At 37.8% G+C, this 22,867-nt stretch overlaps 1 protein-coding gene across 10 annotated transcripts in view; it reads left to right on the forward strand.

Annotated features, from left to right (window-relative positions):
* The window catches only part of RHOBTB3 (Rho related BTB domain containing 3), an 80,269-nt gene that overhangs the window by 21,067 nt on the left and 36,335 nt on the right, over nucleotides 1–22,867 (forward strand). For 8 of the 10 annotated variants that reach the window (XR_010602242.1, XR_010602241.1, XR_010602244.1 and 5 more), the window contains 2 exons: nucleotides 14,890–15,001; nucleotides 16,528–16,893. Coding sequence is in view for 3 of the 10 variants with exons in the window: in XM_065599213.1 (XP_065455285.1) it covers nucleotides 14,890–15,001; nucleotides 16,528–16,893 (478 nt within the window). In the remaining 7 variants the exon portion in view is untranslated. The remainder of the gene's footprint in view (nucleotides 1–14,889; nucleotides 15,002–16,527; nucleotides 16,894–22,867) is intronic. The other 2 variants (XR_010602247.1, XM_065599215.1) reach the window with 1 other exon arrangement.

The following is a 22,867-nucleotide window of genomic DNA, read 5'->3' on the forward strand; positions in this document are numbered from 1 at the left end:
TCATGAGTCAGATCTCATAGCTGCACCTCTCTGGGCTCACCAATGAGGTACAAACCATCATTGAGGACCTGTCCTTTGAGGGCCCCAAATTACACTGGTCTACAATTTTTGAGAAGTCGTCTGCTTCAGAGATAAAATGTGCTATTTATTATGTATTTTGATGTGCTGAATTCAAATATGACAATTAAAACAACTGGCTACTGTTTCTAAGATATTTAAGCTTTTACATTTTATGTCTATGTATATTGTGTAGATAGTAGAGTTTTAATCATAAATTGTAAACCTAGGTCTTTTCATGTGTTTATGGTTGCTTTACATGCTATTTCACCTGTCCTGTTTATGTAACACTTTAAAAATCAGCAAAAGGGTTATATCAATAAAATTGATTATGAAACAAAAGGCAAAAAACTACTATGTACATAGTTTAGTCCTATTCAGTGTCTACTCGGCGCTTCTTGGCTTGTCTCTTGTATTCATTAAATGGAGCATCTCTTGTCACTGTCGAGCAACAGTCTGCAAGCATTGATGGGCTCCATTTGCCCTGATAGCGTTTCTCCATTGTTGCAATGTCTTGGTGAAATCGCTCGCCGTGCTCGTCACTCACTGCTCCGCAGTTCGGTGGAAAAAAATCTAGATGAGAGTGCAAAAAATGTATCTTTTAGTGACATGTTGCAACCAAGGCTTTTGTATGCCTTGAGGAGGTTTTCCACCAACAACCTGTAGTTGTCTGCCTTGTTGTTTCCGAGAAAATTTATTGCCACTAACTGGAAGGCTTTCCATGCCGTCTTTTCCTTGCCACGCAGTGCATGGTCAAATGCATCATCTGGAAGAAGTTCACGAATCTGAGGACCAACAAGACACCTTCCTTGATCTTAGCTACACTTAACCTTGGAAATTTTCCACGGAGGTACTTGAAAGCTGCTTGTGTTTTGTCAATGGCCTTGACAAAGTTCTTCATCAGACCCAGCTTGATGTGTAAGGGTGGTAACAAAATCTTCCTTGATTCAACAAGTGGTGGATGCTGAACACTTTTCCTCCCAGGCTCCAATGACTGTCGGAGTGGCCAATCTTTCTTGATGTAGTGGGAATCTCTTCCACGACTATCCCATTCATAGAGAAAACAGCAGTACTTTGTGTATCCAGTCTGCAGACCAAGCAAGAGAGCAACAACCTTCAAATCGCCACAAAGCTGCCACTGATGTTGGTCATAGTTTATGCACCTCAAAAGTTGTTTGATGTTGTCATAGGTTTCCTTCATATGGACTGCATGACCAACTCGAATTGATGGCAAAACATTGCCATTATGCAGTAAAACAGCTTTAAGACTCGTCTTCGATGAATCAATGAACAGTCTCCACTCATCTGGATCGTGAACGATGTTGAGGGCTGCCATCACACCATCGATGTGGCAGGCTACAAGATCACCTTCCGTGAAGAAGAATGGGACAAGATCCTTTTGACGATCACGGAACATGGAAACCCTAACATCACCTGCCAGGAGATTCCACTGCTGTAGTCTGGAGCCCAACAGCTCTGCCTTACTCTTGGGTAGTTCCAAATCCCTGACAAGGTCATTCAGTTCACCTTGTGTTATGAGGTGTGGTTCAGAGGAGGAGGATGGGAGAAAATGTGGGTCCTGTGACATTGATGGTTCAGGACCAGAAGTTTCATCCTCTTCCTCTTCTGACTCAAGTGAGAATGATTCCAGTGCATCAGGAACCGGCAGTCCTTCTCCGTGGGGTACTTGGCGTATAGCTGATGGAATGTTTGGATAATGCACAGTCCACTTTTTCTTTTTTGACACACTTTTCCCAACTGAAGGCACCATGCAGAAGTAACAATTGCTGGTATGATCTGTTGGCTCTCTCCAAATCATTGGCACTGCAAAATGCATAGATTTCCTTTTCCTGTTCAACCACTGGCGAAGATTTGTTGCACAAGTGTTGCAGCATATGTGTGTGGCCCACCTCTTGTCCTGATCTCCAATTTTGCAGCCAAAATAAAGGTGATAGGCTTTCTTAACCATAGTGGTTATACTGCGCTTTTGTGATGCAAAAGCCACTTCACCACAAACAGAGCAGAAGTTGTCTGCACTGTTCACACAAGTACGAGGCATCTCTGCTCACTTTGGCTAAACAGAAATGTGTCCCTTTGCAAAATCAAACACTGACAAATAAGAGAGCACGACACTGTATGATTTCTAGAGCTGATATAGTGCAGTTTGTTCAGCAGAGTGATGTAAGCTTCATTATGATTGCATCATCCATGACTTCTAGGAATAACATGATGCAATTCATATCATGTATGATGCAATACCCGCTTCAGATTGCATCATTCATTGTTTTCCTAAAAAGCAAGTACTGTCCAAACCCAGTCATAGATTTATTCATAGATCCAGTCAAAGATGTATTTTAGTCATTTCTGGTTTAAATTGAGATCCCTTCCCTTTATAACTCACTTATCCTCCGCTATTCCCAAGTCAACGGTCGTATATACTGACCCAATAGCATATCTTGAAAACTAGAGCCAATCAACAATTTTAAGCATCATTTTCGTTCTCAGTGACCCAGAATTAGTAAAGTTTGACTACATTTATTTCAGAAGCATTTTGGCTGTAGAGCAGTGTTATTTGCAGAGTGCACGGATGAGTCCCTACATTCCCTGAAGGATGTTCGAGTACTCTGCTCTCTTTGCATCTATAGGCCAGTGCTGAAGAGATGACTGGGGAAATAGCAATACCCCTGCGATCCTGACCGCTGTTTGCTCCTCACTTACGGTACAACACACAACACTGTTGACAGAAGCTCCTTCCCTCCCCCAAGTGCAGACATACGACTCCTCCTCACAGGACTACCTCTCTCACACCTTTGGCCAAACAACAATTTTTGAAGGTGTGGTCGAGGCCCCAAGAAGCCTTCCCCTGTTCCAGTCACAACAGCCATCTCCAACAGCTCACCTGTCTGATGACCATTTGGCCCCTTTCTGTCCATCATGGCGGCTAATTATTTCATATAAGTGGGTTCTAGAGGAGTGGCTCTCAACCAGAGGTATGCGTACCGTTGGGGGTATGCAGAGGTCTTCCAGGAGGGTTCATCAACTAATCTAATCTAGATATTTGCCTGGTTTTACGGTAGGCTACATAAAAAGCATTAGCGAAGTCAGTAAAAACTAAAATTTCATACAGACAATGACTTGTTTATACTGCTCTATATAATACACACTGCCATAATCTTACTGCCAGGGCCAGAAAAGATCAGAACATTTGGCTGCAACTTCCAGTTGATTTATTTTATAATTTATATAGTAAAAATGAGAAAGTAAGCAAATTTCCAGTAATAGTGTACAGTGACACTTTTTTGTATTTTTATGTCTGATTTTGTAAGCAAGTAGTTCTTAAATGAGGTGAAACTTGGGATACGCAAGACAAATCAGACTCCTAAAAGGGGTACAGTAGCCTGGAAAGGTTGAGAGCCACTGTTCTAGAGATCATTAAGGAAGGATACTCCATCCCATTCCTATCTCTCCTACTCACCCTCCCTCCCAGTCTCTTTAGGGACCCTTCTCACAAACACATTCTATGAGAAGAAATAAACCACCTTCTGCAACTGGAAGCGATAGAACCAGTCCCATCCCAGCACAGAGGGAAAGGTTTTTACTCTCATTATTTTCTGATCCAAAAGAAATCCAGCGGATGGAGACCGATCCTAGACCTTCGAAACCTCAACAAGTTTGTCAAACTGCACCACTTGAAGATGGTTACCCTGTCCATCATTATGCCAGCACTGGAACAGAGAGACTGGTTCTCAACCCTTGACCTCCAAGACACATATTTTCACATCACGATAAACCCTGCCTACAGACAGTTCCTCTGGTTTTATCATGGGAACCAATTGCTATCAATACAAAGTACTGCCCTTCATACTTTCTGCAGCCCCTTGAGTGTTCTTCAAACTCCTCACAGTAGTGGCTGCCTACCTATGCAAAGAAGGCATTGTCATATTTCCATACTTGGATGACTGTCTCCTCAAGGCCCCATCTGAACATGATACCCTTTATACTGTATGAATGACAATGGACCTCTTCTCGAATTTCAGCCTATAGTGTAAACTCATGAAATTTGCTCTCTCCGTCAATGTGGAGGAAGATATGCACAGCTTTTTGCCCCCCTTCATCCCCTGTGATGAATTACACAAACTGGTTATAGAATAAACAAAAACCAAGTTTATTAACTACAAAAGGTAGTTTTTAAGTGATAGCAAACAGAACAAAGCAGATTACTGAGCAAATAAAACAAACTTGCAAACTAAGTTCAATACACTAAAGAAACTGGCTACAAATAGTCATTTCTCACCCTAAATGTTGTTTTAAGCAGATTGCAGAATTTCTTTGTGGACGGATAGCTCTTGCTTGCACCTTAAAACTCCAGGTATATCCTTCATGGGCCAGACGCCATTCCCAATCTGGGGTCCCCTGCTTCCCTTTTGTCTTTTGTTTCTTCGATGTCTCAAGCAGTCATCTTGGGTGGAAATTCAGTGAAGAACGAACCAAGATTAACTTACTCCCCAGCTTTAAATAGGGTTTGCATATGGCAGGAATCCTTTGTTTCCCAATTTGACCCCCACCCCCTCTTAATGAAGAACCACTAGAAGTCCAAGGTGGTGTCCAGTACCAGGTGACATGATCAGCTGACCCTGCAGTGTCAAAGTTCCATCCCAGGAAACTTCTCAGGAAGGAGGAGATTAGCATCTTCAAAGATTTATTGTTCCCCCTATTGGCCCATCCAGGCTGATTGCATACTGTCTGGTGGGCCTTCCCCAGCTGAAAACACAGTTGTAATTGTTAAATAGTCAATATTCCTTGCTTCAGATACAGAAATGATAAATGCATATAAATTGGATAATCACATTCAGTAAATCAGAACCTTTCCAATGATCTCTCACATGACCCATCTTGCATAAAACATATATTATTTATGCCATATTAATATCATAAACATATCTATGAAAAATATGGGGCGTAGCATCACAACGCATTCCTCCTCACATGGGATATGCTGCTGCTGCCCTATGCCTTTCCCCTTCTGTTCAGAGTACTTCACAAGATCCAAGGGGACCAAGCCCGAGTCATCCTTGTAGCTCTGACCTGGCCATGACAGATCTGGTATATGTAACTTATTTGCATGACAGTATGCCCGCCGAATACTCTGCGACCTATTCCATGTCTCCTTTCACAGGATGCAGGTCAAATCCTCCATCCCAATCCACAGCTATTCCATCTCAAGGCATGGTTCCAGGATTCAGAGATGACCTGTTCAGAGGCTGTTAAACAAGTATTCTTGAATAGCAGATGTGATACAACTAGATGCACTTACTTCCACAAATAGACTAGATTCCAATCTTGGTGCACCTCCAATCATGTCAAGGCAATGAGCACTCCATTACCACTCATCCTGGACTATATTTTACACCTTAAAAGATCCGGGTTATCCACCTGCTCCATTCATGTGAACTTGGCAGCCATCACGGTCTTTCACCCCTAGATAGACGGCCACTGTTATGTTTACCCACCCGCTCATGAAAAGATTCCTGAAAGATTTTGGAGGCCTTTATCTTCACATACGGGATCCCATCCCAAGTTGGGATCCTGGCCTTGTCCTACATTATCTTACTAGACCACCATTTGAACCAGTGGCAATGTGCTCTTATGTTCACTTATCCATGAAAACAGCATTTCTTGTTGCAATCACCTTTGCCTGTTGGATTGGTGAAATTGGAGCACTCATGGCATCTTCCCCCCCCCCCCCCATTTTTTCCAAAAGAAAAGGTTATGTTACATCCATATCCTAAATTTTTACATAAGCTACCATCCTCTCCATCTAAACCAACCTATCTACCTTCCCTGCTTCTTCCCAAAGACGCATAGCAACCAGCATTAGGTGGCATTACACACCCTGGATGTCAGATGAGCATTAACCTTCTACCTGGACAGAACTAAACCTTTCAGATGCTCGCCATGGTTATTCCTATCAATGGCTGAAAGATCAAAAAGCACAGCCATTTCTAAGCAATGCCTTTCCAAGTGGATCTCATGGTTTATAAACCTGTCCTACCAGCTGCATAATCAACTGCCCCCTCCTGGCACTCAGGCACATTCCACCTGCTCTCTATCCAGCTCGTTTGCCTTGCTCAACAATGTCCTGATCGCTGACCGTTGCAAAGCGACCACATGGACATCCGTGGACACGTTTAGCTGTCATGACGCTATTACTCATGACGCAACATCAGATACTCTACTAGGACACACTGTCCTATTGTCCGCATTAAATGCTGCTCTGAAACCCCCGTCTTGCAACTAGGGGCACTGCTATATGGTCACCTACAGAGCAGCACCCATAGGGACATCACTTGAAGAAGAAGAGAAGGTTACTCACCAGGTGAAGTAACTGAGGTTCTCGAGATGCATGTCCCTATGGATGCTCTGCTGTCTGCCCTTCTGCTTTGGAGCTGAAAGATGAGCTCTGCAGTAGAAAAGGAACTGGGTGGCGGTTGGATCACACAGTGCTTATATATACCTGCTGCTCATGGCATGAGACAGGGAGGTGTGCATGTGTGGTCCAATGTGCACTGCCAATGAAGATCTCCAATCCCAGACACGGGGCACTGCGGCACTTACAGTGGAGCACCCATAGGGAAGATGATTTGAAAGTGATTTTTTTGTCAACACATTTAAAACTTTGGTTAACTTCTATTTAAGTACAATGTCTAACCTACACTTGGTTAGACATTATACTATCACAAAGGCTGAAAACTCAAAGAGCCTCAGTTACTGCACAGGGTGAGTAACCTTTTTTTATACTGATACAAAAACTCTGCATACAGCAGGTCAGATAATAATCAAGACAATCAATCCTTACTTAGTTTAAGTGGATTATCATACTAGCTTTTTTTCTCTCCCACTTTGAGATGTAACGTAATAAGGTGTTTTGTTTTGTATTTTTAGTGCCCGCTCCTACTCCCATTAAAATCAATGACAACATTTCTACTAATCTTGGTGGAAATAGGATTGAGCCCTTAATGTTAGATAGTTAGGACTAAAATTTCAAAAACATATTTTTTACAAATATGAAATGAGTGATTACATGCGTAATACAAATTAAACAGTGAAGACTTGCTTGTGAGATTGCTTAAGTGCATGTTTTTTTAAATGTAGTCCATACTGATAACTTGTAAAGAATTTAAAAAATGCTGGGTTGCACCTTTTTTGCTTCTTTTTGGTGTATGAAGGAGATCCGAAAGTTTTTTTGTTTCCCCAATAATGTTTATTTTCTGCTGTTTTTATTAGTATTTTAAGAGTATCAGAAATGTTTAATGTGATCTTCCCTATCAATTATAAAGTCTTGGGGATCTCAGATGTTTATTTTGAGTTCTCACAACTTAGTTTAAAGGATTTTTTTAAACTTCTAACTAAGACAGTCTTTCAGCCAAATGTAGATTAGACATTGTACTTAAATAGAAGTTAAACAGAGTTTTAAATGTGTTGACAAAAAATCACTTTCAATCTCATTTGCTAGTTTTCAGCCTTTGTGATATTATAATTAATTTTTTCCACTCATCATACAGCCTTCCAAACAGGGTAGATTTGATTTAAATCACTAGTCAGGAAGACTCAATCATGGATTTCTACATAAAAGTGCATTGTTGTTGGTTATTATAACTTTAATACATCTATCTCTGAGTTGTGAAGAATATGTAGGTTTCATTTTTAGAAGGTACACACTATACCTTTTTTAAAGTGATTTATTTTGAAAACTTTTCAGATTAGTTTTACAGCTATATCAGAAAATGAATGATTGGTTATTTCATTTACCTAAGTTAACTGAAGCAGATATGTATGAAGTCATTGGGAGGTGAACTATCTCCAATTCAACAGGTTAATCATTAATATTTGGAGGATTTTCTTGCCATGCTGTATTAGGAGAACATCACCAGACTGACATTTAAATTGTTTTATTTAACTAAAACAACAACATGTATTCTGGATTTTTTTTCTTCAACAGCAAACATATTTTAACAAAATTCAAAAATTCATACGCTTGTTTAGTTAAACATTCAAGTTTTTTAAAATCATGTTTGTTTTGGTTAAAATTGTTTTTAACTAAAATAGTTAAATGAAATATTTTTTAAAAAACAAAAATTAAATCGACTATGTCAGCCAGGTCAACATGAGAAACTTAAAATATTGACTTCTGCAGCTAACTAAGTAGTCTTCACCTTCGTTTTCCTGTTCGTTCATAATCTGGAAAAGAAAAACAAGCTTTCCCACTTTTTCAGGTCCCAAAAGATTTCTCAATTTGGAATGAATTAGTCCAAAGGAAGAAAATATTCGTTCTACAACGTCACTGCTGTTAAAAGTGAGATTATCACTTCAACAGTCTCTGAATCCAAGTGCTTAAGTGACTTCCACCAGTTCACTGGTGTGACTTTCTTTAAAACATCATCAGCAAACATATATTTCTTGAATGGTTCACCCTTAGCTCTGAAGTTTATTATAGTTAGCATTATGGAGGGATAATTGCTGGATGTCAATGTCACAGCCAACTCTTCTTCAGCAGTTAAGGTTTGACCCTGGTACTGAGTATTGAGAATATTTGCAAGAAAATGAGCTGGATATAGTGCTTGTCCGATTCGTTTTTTTAATGCTTGTAATTTAACTCTGTCATTGTATATTTCTCTTTTTAAGATCTCACTCAGTTCCTTCCAGATTTCAACAGCGTCCGCAATAAAACAGCTATTTCCTTGCATTTTGTTCAAGGCTACAGAAATAGGCTTCAGGGTACTCAAAATGTGTTCAACGTTTCTCTTAAGCCCCGTCTTGAGAACTTTGGCTGTGACAGTGCCATCTATTTTTTTTCATGATTTTCTTCACAAACTGCCATCAGATTAGGCCAGTTCTTGATATAGTGCTAAAACAGTCCATTACTGAGTTCCATCGCATGTGTTGTGGAAGAGTTAGCTTGGTTCCTCCCACTTTCTTCAGAGCCGCTGCTGCAAAGTGGTTGTTATGGAAGTATTTTGCAATTTCAACAATATTAGCCTTTATTTCTGGAAGACTGAAGTGTTTGGCTTGGACTGCATCAAATGAGCACTGCAACCGTATGTTATTAGCTTGGGACTCTCTTCACTCTCCTCTAAATTTCTTCTCATCTTGGATACATTTGCAGTATTGTCTGTGACCAAGCTGCGTACTAGACATTTGAATTTTTTTTCACAATTTGTTATAGCTTTTACTGATACTTGTAAGTATTCTGCTGTGTGTTCGTTTCCTGACGTATCCACTGTTACTGTAAGGAAGACATTCCCTTCTTCTGTTGTCACACAAGCGCACACAACAGGATCATGGTGGACATTTCTCCATCCGTCAAGACTCAGGTTATCAATTTCACCCTCTAGACCTTTTGCACACTGCTCAATTTCTCTTTCATACACTTTATCCAGCAATTTGCTTGCGACATCTGCTCTGTTGGGTGGACTGTATCCTGGTTTTAATGACTGAACCGTGTTAATGAAGTATGGGTTCTCAATCATACGGAAAGGAGAGTTTGTTGCATAAACAAACCAGGCAGTTTTTTCATCAATTACCTCTTTTTTTTTTTTTTTTTTTTTTTTTTTTTTTGTAATCTGCTGGTTCTTATCACAAACTTATTTATGGTTGTTTCTGGATGATCGAGATTTTTTTCTTTTTGCTACCAATGATATACTATGGCTATGTGACATACATGATGTGACTGAAACACTATCCTTGGCAAATAACTCTGAAAACTATAGAAAATAATGGTGATCTTGAAGGTGAATAATCTTCAGAATCCTGTATGTTGAGGATGGATTCTCCTAAACAAAATAAGGCAATGCAGTTGTTTAATTATTATTACCATACTTCTAATTTTTTATTACTCATTGCATTCACTGACACTCAATACTACTTTGAAGATGAAATTGTAAAAGGAAGATCTGCCTATTTCAGCTATTTATTTTTTATCACAACTGAATCTAAAATGATAGTACCATAGAGTAAGAACTGTATTTTTTGCTCAAACATAAGAATTCAAGAATAGTCCAGAAGGAAGACAGGCAGTCCTTAAGAAAGAAGCATGAAATAAAAAAGAACAGGAGTACTTGTGGCACCTTAGAGACTAACAAATTTATTAGAGCATAAGCTTTCGTGGACTACAGCCCACTTCCACGAAAGCTTATGCTCTAATAAATTTGTTAGTCTAGCTTCTGTCAACAGTGTTGTGTGTTGTACCGTAAGTGAGGAGCAAACAGCGGTCAGGATCGCAGGGGTATTGCTATTTCCCCAGTCATCTCTTCAGCACTGGCCTATAGATGCAAAGAGAGCAGAGTACTCGAACACCCTTCAGGGAATGTAGGGACTCATCCGTGCACTCTGCAAATAACACTGCTCTACAGCCAAAATGCTTCTGAAATAAATGTAGTCAAACTTTACTAATTCTGGGTCACTGAGAACGAAAATGATGCTTAAAATTGTTGATTGGCTCTAGTTTTCAAGATATGCTATTGGGTCAGTATATATGACCGTTGACTTGGGAATAGCGGAGGATAAGTGAGTTATAAAGGGAAGGGATCTCAATTTAAACCAGAAATTTGTTAGTACTCCTGTTTTTCTTTTTGCGGATACAGACTAACACGGCTGCTACTCTGAAACCTGAAATAAAAAAGTTTACCAACCTGAAGATCCTGCATGTTCAGACATGTTCCTTTCATCATCTTCAATGCAGCTTCCTCCTGAGAAGGAACACTTCTCATGATGTTGTTTCATTTGGGCAATCAGGCCTTCCATTTCTTTGTTGCGCTGTTTGCATTTTGCACACACGCCTGTCTTACCCACAGGTAGAGGAACTTCACTAAAATATTCCCAAATTGGGTCTCTTTTATGGCCTGCTACCATTATAGGTTTTTCCTTTTAGTGAGAGAATGTTATGGTAGATCTCAAATCAATGAAGGCTACACTCAGACCTCAAGACGTCTGGAATATGTTTTCAAACAGTTTTTTGTTTCTACTGCCTGTCCCTTCCTTCTCACATTTATCTCCGGACTTCTTCTCCTTATCCAGATCTATTCCGCACCCAACAATCATTATTCATTGAACTTTTTGAAACTTTGCACTTTTAGAGAGAGGTAAGGGATTGACTCTGTGTATACAAATTTGCAGAGGGACAATAGGGTTGAGGTCTGTTATTTCTCACCTGTGTATATTATTATTTATTTATTTAAAAACATTTTTTAGTTAACAAGCATGTTTTTCCTCAAAAACCATTTTTTAAAAAATCATTGATTTTTATTCACCCTGCTTCCAAAGTAGATAGGACCTGAATGTTTAATGTAAAAAAAGTGAAACACTTTTTGACAAACTTCTTTTAGACAATCCAAAAGAACCAAAAAATTATACAAGTCAGTTATTTCCCTCGTTGCAAGTCATCTTTAGTGACTCCACTTTTTACAGTGAACTGAAAGTTCTTTCCCCATCTTTTAAGGTGAAAAACTCATGCATATAGGGAGTGCAGTGCCTTAGACAGTGAAAATTTGTTAAATATGTAATCTCGTCAGTAACCCTATTTCATAGAAGCAACTTTTACTGTGCATGGTAGTGTGGTTATTTTTAAGAAGGAAATGATTAACTTCACCTCATTTTTCTGATTAACCTAGATCTTATTGTGTGAGACAAAAATTAATTTTTCGTCTATGTAATGTTTGAAAATGGAATTAGCTGTTAACACTGAGAGTGTTAATTTTATAAGCATTTTATCACAGTTTCTCCTTGAGTCGAAAACTGACCTTTTTCACTCACTGCATGACTGAGCATGTAATACAGATTAAATGCCCTGAAATAAAACTAAATAGGACTTTCTTCGGGAACCTGCAAGAATATCATGTTGCTATTTTGTTTCCAAAATGCATGAAGTTTCAAAAGTATATCTTAAGTCAATGGGAAAGGGGAAGTAAATGAAAAGCTAAAGTATTAAAAACCTACTGAAATCATAACTATGCTCATTTTTTTGCAATATAGAGGTGTTCAAATTCAAAAGCAAATTTAAGAATTCAAAACATGTATAGTGCTCTAAAGTGGACCCCCGCCCCAAGTGGATATACGGTTGGCGCAATGATTAGGGAGACAATATACAAAAACTGGAAATCTGAAACTATTTTTAAATGGAAAAGCAGAATGCTCCTGCATGATTAAATCATGTTGAGCCGTTTCCCAACAGATAACCACATGACTATACTTGATAAGAGTTGTTGTTTTTACAAAAAATGTATATTATATTGCTGGGTCAGTGGTCCTAGTGCAGAACTAGTTGGAATTCTCCAAGCTGTACATTTAGACCTCAGCAGGCAGCACACATCAGTTACGATTTACAACACCCCCTGTTGCCTGTTTTTTCTTCACTGCTGATGTTGGGGGAATTCCTCTGACAACTGTTGCTATTGTAGCAGTAGCTGACTTTAGTCTTTCATATTATTTTTTAAATGAATTTACCTCTAACGTGTAATTCTGAACATTATGAAGAGATCCAACCTCAGCATCTCATGGACCTTAAATTTACTTTTATAGCCTCATTTGAGTTTTCTTATAGACACTGGGTTTATACTGTATTTGTTGTTGTTGCTATGTACTGTTCTACTTTTAGAAAAGGTCAGAGGAGTAGTCCAGTGGCTTTAGAAAAGGTCAGAGGCGTAGTCCATTGCCCTGGATGTAGTCATAAGATGTCCATTACAGATGCACCTGACTATTGCTTGAGATGTCTCTTAGTGAGCCATAGCTTGTTGATTAAGGAATCTATGCTCAGATTCCACTGCAAGCTGCTAGGTCTCAGGGTGAGCAACACAAACTTCTCTTGATCTCATAAAGGCTTCTGCTAAGTAGCTGAGAAGGCCTCAAAGCATAAGTCTGCAAGTACTTCAGTACTTGTAACCAGATGAGTCTTTGTTTTGGTACCAAAATAGGCTTCAGGGCAGCTCCTCTGGCATTTTTACAAGTGGCCAGCTGCTCCCTCCAGGTTAGTCAGGGGCACACCAGAGCTTTGGTATGCTTTCAGCATTGGTTATACTCCATTCCAAATTTAAATTTGAAGTACCACCTCCCGAGACGGAAGTCTACCTCTGTGAGAGACCTTCTATCTCCACTGATAATACCTTATCTGTCTTTCTTTGTGGAGATCTCTTTCTGGTTACTTTAGCTTCAACAGCATTGGTGGTGTTGGGACAGACCTATGGCTTTGAGCTACAGTTAAGCTCGTATAGCTTGAAGAACACATTTCATCACATAGCTTTAGCTTTGTCAGTGACGCCTCCACCACATTTCATTGCTGGCTGAAACCCTGATCTAGAGCCAGCTTTGAGCTTTCAGAGCCATTAGTGTGCTGGGGTAATGATGCCAATACCTACATTTCTCTTTTCAGTGCTCTTGATTTACTTTGAAATACTTCAGTATTTACTCCAATGCCATTGTTACATTGTTTATCCCAATGGTGTCAATGTTTTTGGCGTCAATGTCTTTCACACTATTAGGGTTTACTTAGAAAATGTAGCCTATGTTGTATTTCCATCTGTGTTCATGTTTTTCTAGTTCTTCAATTTGGAGTACTTCCTCCAAGTGCTTAAAACATCTAGAAAAAGTCTCCATGTCTTTCTGATAATTAAGACCCAAAGAAGGATGTTTATTTTTCCTCCCTCAGTGCTTTCCTATGTATTGTATTATAGGGGTAATTCAGAAGTGATGGAATTGCTCCCTTTCCCTTTAAGGCTGTCTGTGGTATCTACTGATTGAGAGAACTTACACCCCAAACTTGACTCTGTTGGCATAGAACTATCATTTGATTGCCAACTGCATTATTCAGATTTCTAAACTTTACCACAATTAGGGTGAAGTTAGTATTTCTGAGACTTAATGAGGGCCTGGTTTCACTTATTTTCTCACAATTTGCATCTCATTTGCATGACCTCTAGTCTACCTTTATCTGTGTCATTGGTTCCAACATGGGAGGAAACCTTTTTCTTATTCGAAGCGCCTGACCAAAGCTTGTCCAGTCATGAAATATCATCTCCCTACTACTCTTGGGGCAACAAACCATATAAGATTTAGTAATAGTATAACTGCCTTACCCATCTCATTTGTAAGTAATTACCCTTCTCTACTGCCACCTTTCCTTCTGTTCTATGATCCCTTAGTTCTATATTTACACTTTATCATCTTCACATTGTCTTAAGACTTTTGGGAAACGGATAACTTTACTATATATACCATTCCTATTATGTTGATTACATTTTTATCTTCTGCTTTTAGAAAACTAAGCTCTTATTTAAATACATTCTTTATATTTTGACTTTATTTGTATAATGAAGCAGCTCATAAAAGTTTGATGTTGTACAGTGTTCCTGGATAGTTCTTAGTAATAAAGCCCTTACACTGTTTACCATTATTTCTGGGATTTGCATCAGATTACCCATATTTACCTATCAATCCCTACTCTTCCTTCCTCCAGATCCTATAGCAGTACCTGTTATGGTTGATTTATTGAATTCTTTTCTGGTAGCACAGCTATGGTTTCTGCTTTGATTGCCCCAGAGAACAAATGACTAACCTTTGAATTGATAGTCTTTTTAATTAAGTTAATCCAAACAACAGTTCATCACAATTCACTTTACTTGATTTCTTATGTAAAATTTTAGTACTCAGTCAACATTGCACAGTTACTCACATTGGCATCAGTGTCAGTTCTGTATACAAACTGGGAAAAGTGAGAATGTTTTTGTTTAACTTACTCTTAAATAACTTTATTTGTAGTTTTTAAAAATGCATCTCATGTTTTAGTTGGAGTATTTTATGATCCAAAGCTTGAATCAGAAGTCCTCTGAAAAAATGAAGAAAAGAAAAAAAAGCCACAAGTGCCATGGAGTTAAACCGCCTCAGCTTGAACAGCCAGGTGCTTATAATAGTAATTATTTTTTTTCAGTGTAATACTGATCAGATTGATTATTTAAAAACATGTTTAATAAATTATCCATTACTAGCAACTACTGTGATGTGTGTTTTTTATCTCAGAATGGATTACTTAATTATTTAGGGAAGTACTTTGTGAATCTTGAGGATTTTATAAAACTATATATATAATATGTGATGGGTGATCATTTAAAATTTGTAGCATGTTTTATAAAAAAAAATCAGGAGTTGTGCTCATTGAAGTGAACTCAGAATATGGAAAGTTTAGTGAAATTATGGATGAAGTCTGAGTTTATACAAGCTGCACATGACGAGATGAGAGAATAGTAGTAACCCAAGAACGTAAAGGGAGATGTTAGAAAGAAGGCGTGAAAGGCTAAAAGGTAGTTTGTCCTTTTTAATATAGGTTTCAGCAGTTTAACATCATATTAGTTTTTATAGTTCTTTTGATTAACATTTGGTTACTTAATTACAAATTTAAATGCATAAGAATGGCCACCCTGGGTCAGACCAGTGGTATAATAACTTGAAGGTGCTTCATGTTAACTCCGCATAATATAACTTGTTCTAGTAAATGCTAAATATTGAACCTAGCCCAGAATCTGGGGCCCAGTCCTGTCCCTAGTTCAAGTCAATGGCAACGTTCCTATGAATTTAAATGAAAAGAGGACCAGACCACACTTTTTACCTGGTAAAAATGAAGTTACCTTAAATTACGATGATAAACATATTAGAAATTATCACCCATTGCAAAATATATACTCTTATTCCTAAATGATTACATTCTCAGTTCTGAGATTAAAATCAGAGTAGTACTTGTAATTGATCTGAGCTCCATCTGTGAAGTCAGAGGGGCTGCATGGGGTTTAAGGGAAGAAAGGATTTAGCCTAGAACGTTTAATGGAGTTGTTCTTTAAATAATTTTGCACTGAAACATTTTTTTACTGACAATTAACTTTTGTTATGAGTCTTTCAGGCTCTGTCTCTAACCTCTCTCTGATTTCTGCAAAGTGTAAGGTGTTGAGACTGCATTTATCTGGTGGGCATGCAAAAAAATTAAATTGTTAAATTTCTGAGTTAGGAAAGATTGTTTTACCTTACCCATATTATGGGTAAAGTATACACTTATTTATAGGTTTTTTTATGAAGTCCCTTTTTAGGTAAAAACCATGTGAGATGACATGAGAGACTAGACGTATATAATTAGAAATTTTTAATTTTTCTTTGGAAGATCTATAAAATGGTGGAAACCTTTTTACAAAACAGTTCTAATGTTAATTATTCTAACATCACTCAAGGTGAATGAAAGACTGGATTTGTTCTAATGGTGAAGGTGATGTATACTTTTTAAGAGCAAATTTTTATTGAGGATAATTAAGAAAATACCCTTTTATGTCCTCATTTAATCCAGTTTCTGAGAATAAAGATGCTTTTGTTTGCATAGCAACTAATAGGAGTTTAGAGTTACAAAACTGTTCATTCATTATTTTTAATATCTCACTTTTATAGAAAAAATGCCAATCTTAAAAGGTGAAGCCTCGCATTATAACTCCGATTTACATAACTTGCTGATCTGCTGCCAGTGTGTGGATGTGATATTTTACTCAGAAGATTTAAAGGAAGTAGTAGAAGCACACAAGATTGTTTTGTGCTCTGTAAGCCATGTCTTCATGTTACTTTTCAATGTGAAGAGTCCAGCTGATATTCAGGATTCCTCTATCATAAGGACTGCACAGACTCTCTTTGCAGTGAACAGTGAGGCTGTGTTTCCAGTTTCTAACCGAGGTTCACCATGCGGCCCACCGGTTCGAGTCACTGTTAAAGACTCTTTCTTCTGTTTTTGTTTGTCAGACATTCTGCACTTCATTTATTCAGGTATCCTGTCAGAATGGATCCAGCTGTTTACTATCTTTTTAAAGAGCAAACATATTGCTATGGAGTATATATTACCCTACCAAAATATATTCCTCCTATTAGGATTAAATCAGTTTGATTAAAATAGTCCATCTCTATAGGCCATTATTTGGAACAGCTTCTACGTGGAAATGGAGCTTAACCTTACAATTTATTGCTTTTAGCACTATATATTCAATTCCAAAGTCATTGAATCTAGTAAACCAGAAGCTTCTAAAGTGGAAAAAAATTTCCCCCAAAGTTCTATAAAGCTAACACATTTTCCATAAGTAACAGGTAAAGATGAATGTAACGCCAAACATCGCCTTGCCAAAAACAGCTTTTCAGTGAGATAATTTCAGAACAAAATAAAACTGTTAAAAATGGTTAAAAACATTGCGTACAATAGTGTGTTAAAGAGAATGGGGAGCAACATTATCTGGTTTGTGAGAGGACTGGGAGTCATGCGATCTGTGTTCTGTTTTCATTTCTGCCATTGTTTCATTATGTAACCTTGGGCAAGTCACTTAACCTTCATTTCCCAATCTATTAAAATGGTGCTAATGATATTTTTCTGTCTCTGTAAAACATTTTGTGAGTCTCAGTTGAAAGACACAATAAGTGTGAAGTATTATTAAAGAACACTAAATCATCTAGCAACTCTTTTTCGTTTGAATAGCCTATTACTTTGTACTGATATGACTTCTAGTTGTATTACATATTTCATCCCCACTAATGAAAACTATAAGAGATTTGTGGGAGGAAGTAGTAGTTCTCTAAATAATGCGTCATTACTTTCACTGTAATTAGAAATGTGTAACTATATAGTTAGAGATGTTATATGTAAGGAAGTTGAGTTTATCTCCAGAATGATGGTTGTCAAAAGTATTTAAAGGACTGTTCCCTTGGAATGGCAGTCCATAGTCTTTGGAAAGGGCCAGGAATGTTTTACTTTAATTCCTCCAGGACTGATTCCAATCTTATGCCTTCAATAAACCAGTATGGAGCATTATCAAACTTCTTTGTAAAAATAATTTGGATGTAAATTTTTATCTGGTTGGCTGAAAGAGCTTTCAGTTTGTGTACCATATTAGGTGTAAGCTGAAGTTTTATTTTTGACCAAAGTCTCATGCCAACCTTTGGAGGAGTGGTCATCTTACATGAGGTTTACATTAGAGGAAATAGAGAGTTGAGCCTCCCTCCCCCCAGTAATGACACTGCACCTCTGAGGAGCTCTACATGCTTCTTGATTCTCATGGCTTATCTCTTGCTGCAGTGGGGTTGGATTTCCCTGGCAGGACTTAGTGCTGCTACTTGGCAGTTCACTACTGCCTTATATATTTGTGTATATTCACACTATTTATATGCTGGTCAATAATCTGAAACAAAAATTAAAGTAGAAATTAGGAGATGATCATCCTATGTGATTTTCTGTAGTAATTATCTCCCACTGAACACACATTAGGTCTATAAAGCAACTTCACCAACTAGATCACTATGCTACATGCAGACTTATCAAATAATATTCATATAGGAAATGTTTAACTATTAATATCCTTTTAATGACTTTCTAAAATTCTTAATTTTCATCTCTGTCTCCTTATCTTTTTCTTTGCCTCATTCCATTTCCTTTCCTCTCCCACTGTTCCAGAACTTCAGAGGAGGATGATGATACTGGCACTAATCCACTGAGTATAATGCTAGCAGCTTAACTAGGGCTTCAGAAGGAAAACCTCTGCTGGTCCCATGTATTTGAGCTGAGTGGCTGGAGCAGTCCTTACTAGGAGAAGAAGCACTTGAGTGAACTGCTTCTCTGTGGATCTTTGCTCCTGTCTTTCTGTTCAACTAGTGGTGGCAGCTTCTTTGAAAATGCTCATCTCTTCAGCATCTCTGGACTGATGGGTGGGTTATTTTTTTGAAGCAGGCAGAGGATTGAGGAAATACAGATGAAGGAAAGGGAGGGGCGGTTGTAAAGATAGGGAGAAGAAGGGCAAGAAGAAGGAAAGAAAAAGAGATGGAGGGTAAGGAGAAAAGTGAATATAGGTAGGTAGTTTACAAAATTGCAAAAAGAAATGTATTTAAAATCTATGCCAAATGTTTTTAATACAGTGTTTTGGAACCTTTTTCTGTTTTTTGTTTGTTTTTGTTTTTTAAATCAGTCTACATAGAATGAATAAGTAATTTTCCTTAATTTAAATATATACTGGTACTATTAAATCTTATTTGTTTTAATAAACATTATATTTAAGTTGTTAAACTTCTTATAAACCATTTTATAAGCTTTGTAACATGCTCAAGGGTGTGTGCTTTGCCCAGTATACAAACACTGAAGATGTGGGCGTATTGGCTGAATGCACACCTTGTTGTGTGCTATTGCTTCCTCATGCTGTAATGTTGTTCTGCATTAGATGCAGAGGACAAAACACTATATTGGGGAAGAAGATTCCTCACAGTTTCTCTCAAGCCCTTGATAATGCTGTAAATTCAGCCTCTTTTAAGGGTGACTGACTTGGAAATGGGGGGACTTTCAAAGACACAAAGGAATTGAACAGCCAACTCCCCTTTAGTACTTACCAAAGTGAAGAATTTATAATGTTGGTTTAAATACCATATGGGCATGCACTGTGTGAGCCTCTGTCAACAATACCTCATTTGTGACTACTAATAATATCCCTTTTATTCTAGCCCTAGGCTTTTCTTGATCAGTCTGCCAATCCTTTCATACTGTGTGGTGTTTTTCTGATGTGCACCAATAGTGACTGATTAGTTTAGTTTAATTTCTGTCATAAATCAGGGTTTAAATTTAGATCTTCAGAGAAGAAAGACTAGTGCAGTAATCCTTTGTGCTTTGGCTTGCAAATACAGTTTACTGGCCGATGCTCGTGTTCTGTCTTAATTTTATCTTCATGTATATTAGCCAGAACACACAAGCAATTTATACTTTTATGGATCAAATTCTTCCCTAAGTTGTAGCTTGTGATCTCATTGAGATCGCAAATGGTGTAAGTCAGCGCAGAATTTGGCACATATCAAACTTGGGTCTTCCCATTTAGAGGATTTTTAAGGAAAATATTGAGTCAGGAAGAATAGAAGTCTAGTTTTTGAGATACAGTGAAGATGCTTTCTGCCCCACTATCAATGGATTCTGTTCATAAAGTTGAAATAGCCTTTCCTCTCTCCTGTCACTGCTGGTGTAGGTGGCATGACTGGTGGACGGGGGTGAGATCAGGGTATTCTATACTGCATCAATCCCTAGCTGCTGTTTCAACCCCTTGGGTTTGACTACAGTGGGTGAATGTTAAAGCACACTGAGGTCTGCTCTAACTTATGCCTGGGGACTGGCCTGCATAATGTGGGCCCCAGCATCACAAGGATGTGAATATGAGCCTTATGCCACCTTTTCATCTCCCTTACCCCTTCAGACTTCCTACCTCTCATCTATAGTTGAGTCCCCCAACCCGAATGGTCATTTAAACAAAGCATTGATTTTTGAAGTTTATTCAGACAAAATATTAAAGCATGTTGTTTACCTTGTTTTTTTTCAAATGATACCATATGATTTGCTATTTACTTATAATTTAAGTATACATTATTGCAAAATAGATATTTACTGTGCAGTTAGGGCTGGATCCTACCCCCGTTAAGGGCAGTTGTGAATAGAATAAAGGTCTCCGAAAGAGGAGAGAGGTTTTTTTTAAATGCTGGAATATTCTGAAAGACTTTCTCCTTACTAGCCTTATAACCATTTGGTAATGTTCAGATGGAAGTCCTATAGATAACTTTTAAAAAGTTTGTTTTTCACATTTACTACCAAAAATTTTAGTAATTGCAGTTTAGTCTTTTTTGAAAATATACATACTCCCTCAATTGGATAATTGTCTTTAAAAATCATGTACATGTAATTCAGATACACTTTCTGGGGATATAGTGTCTTAAGAATGAGCATCTTGAAATTTTCAAAGGTGTATAATTGTGTGTGTGTGTGTGTGTGTCCCCATCCTCTGACTGACTTGGTCATAGGGGCATCATGTTTCCATAGGCACTTTTTATTCTGGCAGCACCATCTCCTCAACGACTTGACAAATGGGGAACTGAGGCACAGAGGCCAAGTGACTTGCCCAAGGTCACACAGGAATTACATAGTGGAGCATGGAATTGAACCCAGATCTCCTATGTCCTAGGCCAGCACTCCAACTGTTGGTCCATCCTTCCTCTCTTAATGATAAAAAGTACAAAAAAATGAAGAAAACATGAATCTTCACAGAATTTGCCACTTTAAAAGTCTTCAGAGTCATAGATGCTCAGTATAAAAACCATACATCAAATTATCAGGTAATGCTATTCTGTTCATCTGGTTACCAAATACCCTAAATACAATTGCTCAGTAAATACCTTTTGTTTAGTGTACCCTTGTGTGTTTTTGGGTTCAGATTTTAGTAAAATAAGTTTCTTTGCCTATGGAAATAATGCCCATACACCAGAAAACCACAGCATCTAAGGCCTTTAGCAACACAGTTCCTTTTCTGGTATCCTGTCAGCCAGTCTTCCACTATAGAATGGTTTAACTCTTTGGAGACAGCTAAAATTGTCAGTCATAAAGCAGATCAACCAGAAAGGCTTTCTTTGCTCCATTAGAATCTTGAAAGGTTTCTTTCCCGTAGCAGGGATGATTGGCACTGGGAACACCTATCTTTTTGGAAGTTAGTGTTTTCTGTTTACACCTATTTTTCTTAGTAACAGTAAAGATTTCAATTAGTTTTAAGTTTTTCTCCTGTATATTCATTTATGCATTTTTCATTCTTCAGTTTATTCATAAATAGGCTTATTTCTTCCAGATCCACGAAAGAAGCAGAACAGACAGAGTAATACTGTTCTTTCTAGTTCCATATCTTTGAAGTCCATGATATTTTACTTCCTTTCTCCAAAATAGAGCTGTCATCTGTGGAGAGCCTAACATATCACTATGACCCAGAAGACCCACAGGGAGCAGATTTTTTTGAAGATGTTAGATGGCACCATTTTTATATAGTCACTTTTTGGACTGTAACGACATGTTTAAACTTTTTCTTCAGATGACAGCTGGGAGCATCTATGTTACAAAGCAACAGCTCTCAGTCAGATGCTAATGGACTCCCATATTCAGCAAGTTTTTTTCAGTATCTTTTCTAAGGGTCCAGTTGCCCTTTATGGTGACTGGGCTGGATGGAGTCCTAGACTTCACCTCTTAAAAACAAAATATCCATGAAATGCTTAATCTTGCATTTCAGCAGTCTTTGGAGAGGTGGAATTTTTCTCTCATATCAGCAAGTACTATAAATTTCTAGGAGAGCAGCTACTGAACAACTGGAACCTATGTAAGAATTATCAAGACCTGAGGAAGTTGTGGATATTTGATCTTTTTTCTCTTTCAGAATAGGCTTTCACTAGGGAAGATTTCCCTTTTTTTTTTAACTTGAATTTTTTGATACTTTGTGTGTTTCAATAGTGGCTTTCTTCTTCTGAGAAGAAATCTTTTGATTAATATTTAAGATGTTGCTGTAGTTTCCTTAGCAATTCATTGAGCTATCATATATAAATTCAATCCAGAATCCGAAGGAGAAGTAGTTGGTTTGGAAAGGAAGATCTTGAAGAACAAATATCTTCACAATAGATAACTTTTATTTTAGAAAGTGTTATAAAAATAAAATCTAATTTCTTCTCAGTATCCTAGAATATTAAGGAAGAGAGAGCCATATGCCAAAGAACAAACTTATACTGTTGGGAGCATACATACTAGGGAGGTGAGCAAGGTATAAAACCCTAAATAGATTGGGGTTTTCAAAATTTTCCATAAAACAGATTTTAATAGAAAAGTTATTTCCCATTCACATTTGTGCAGACTACCTCCTCTCCAATTCAGCGGCATCTCTGTGGAAACTACAGCAATTGGTTACATGGAAAAGTAATATTAGGAAAA

The sequence above is a fragment of the Chrysemys picta genome, chromosome 6 (genome assembly GCF_011386835.1).
Source record: "Chrysemys picta bellii isolate R12L10 chromosome 6, ASM1138683v2, whole genome shotgun sequence".
NCBI lineage: Eukaryota > Metazoa > Chordata > Testudines > Emydidae > Chrysemys > Chrysemys picta.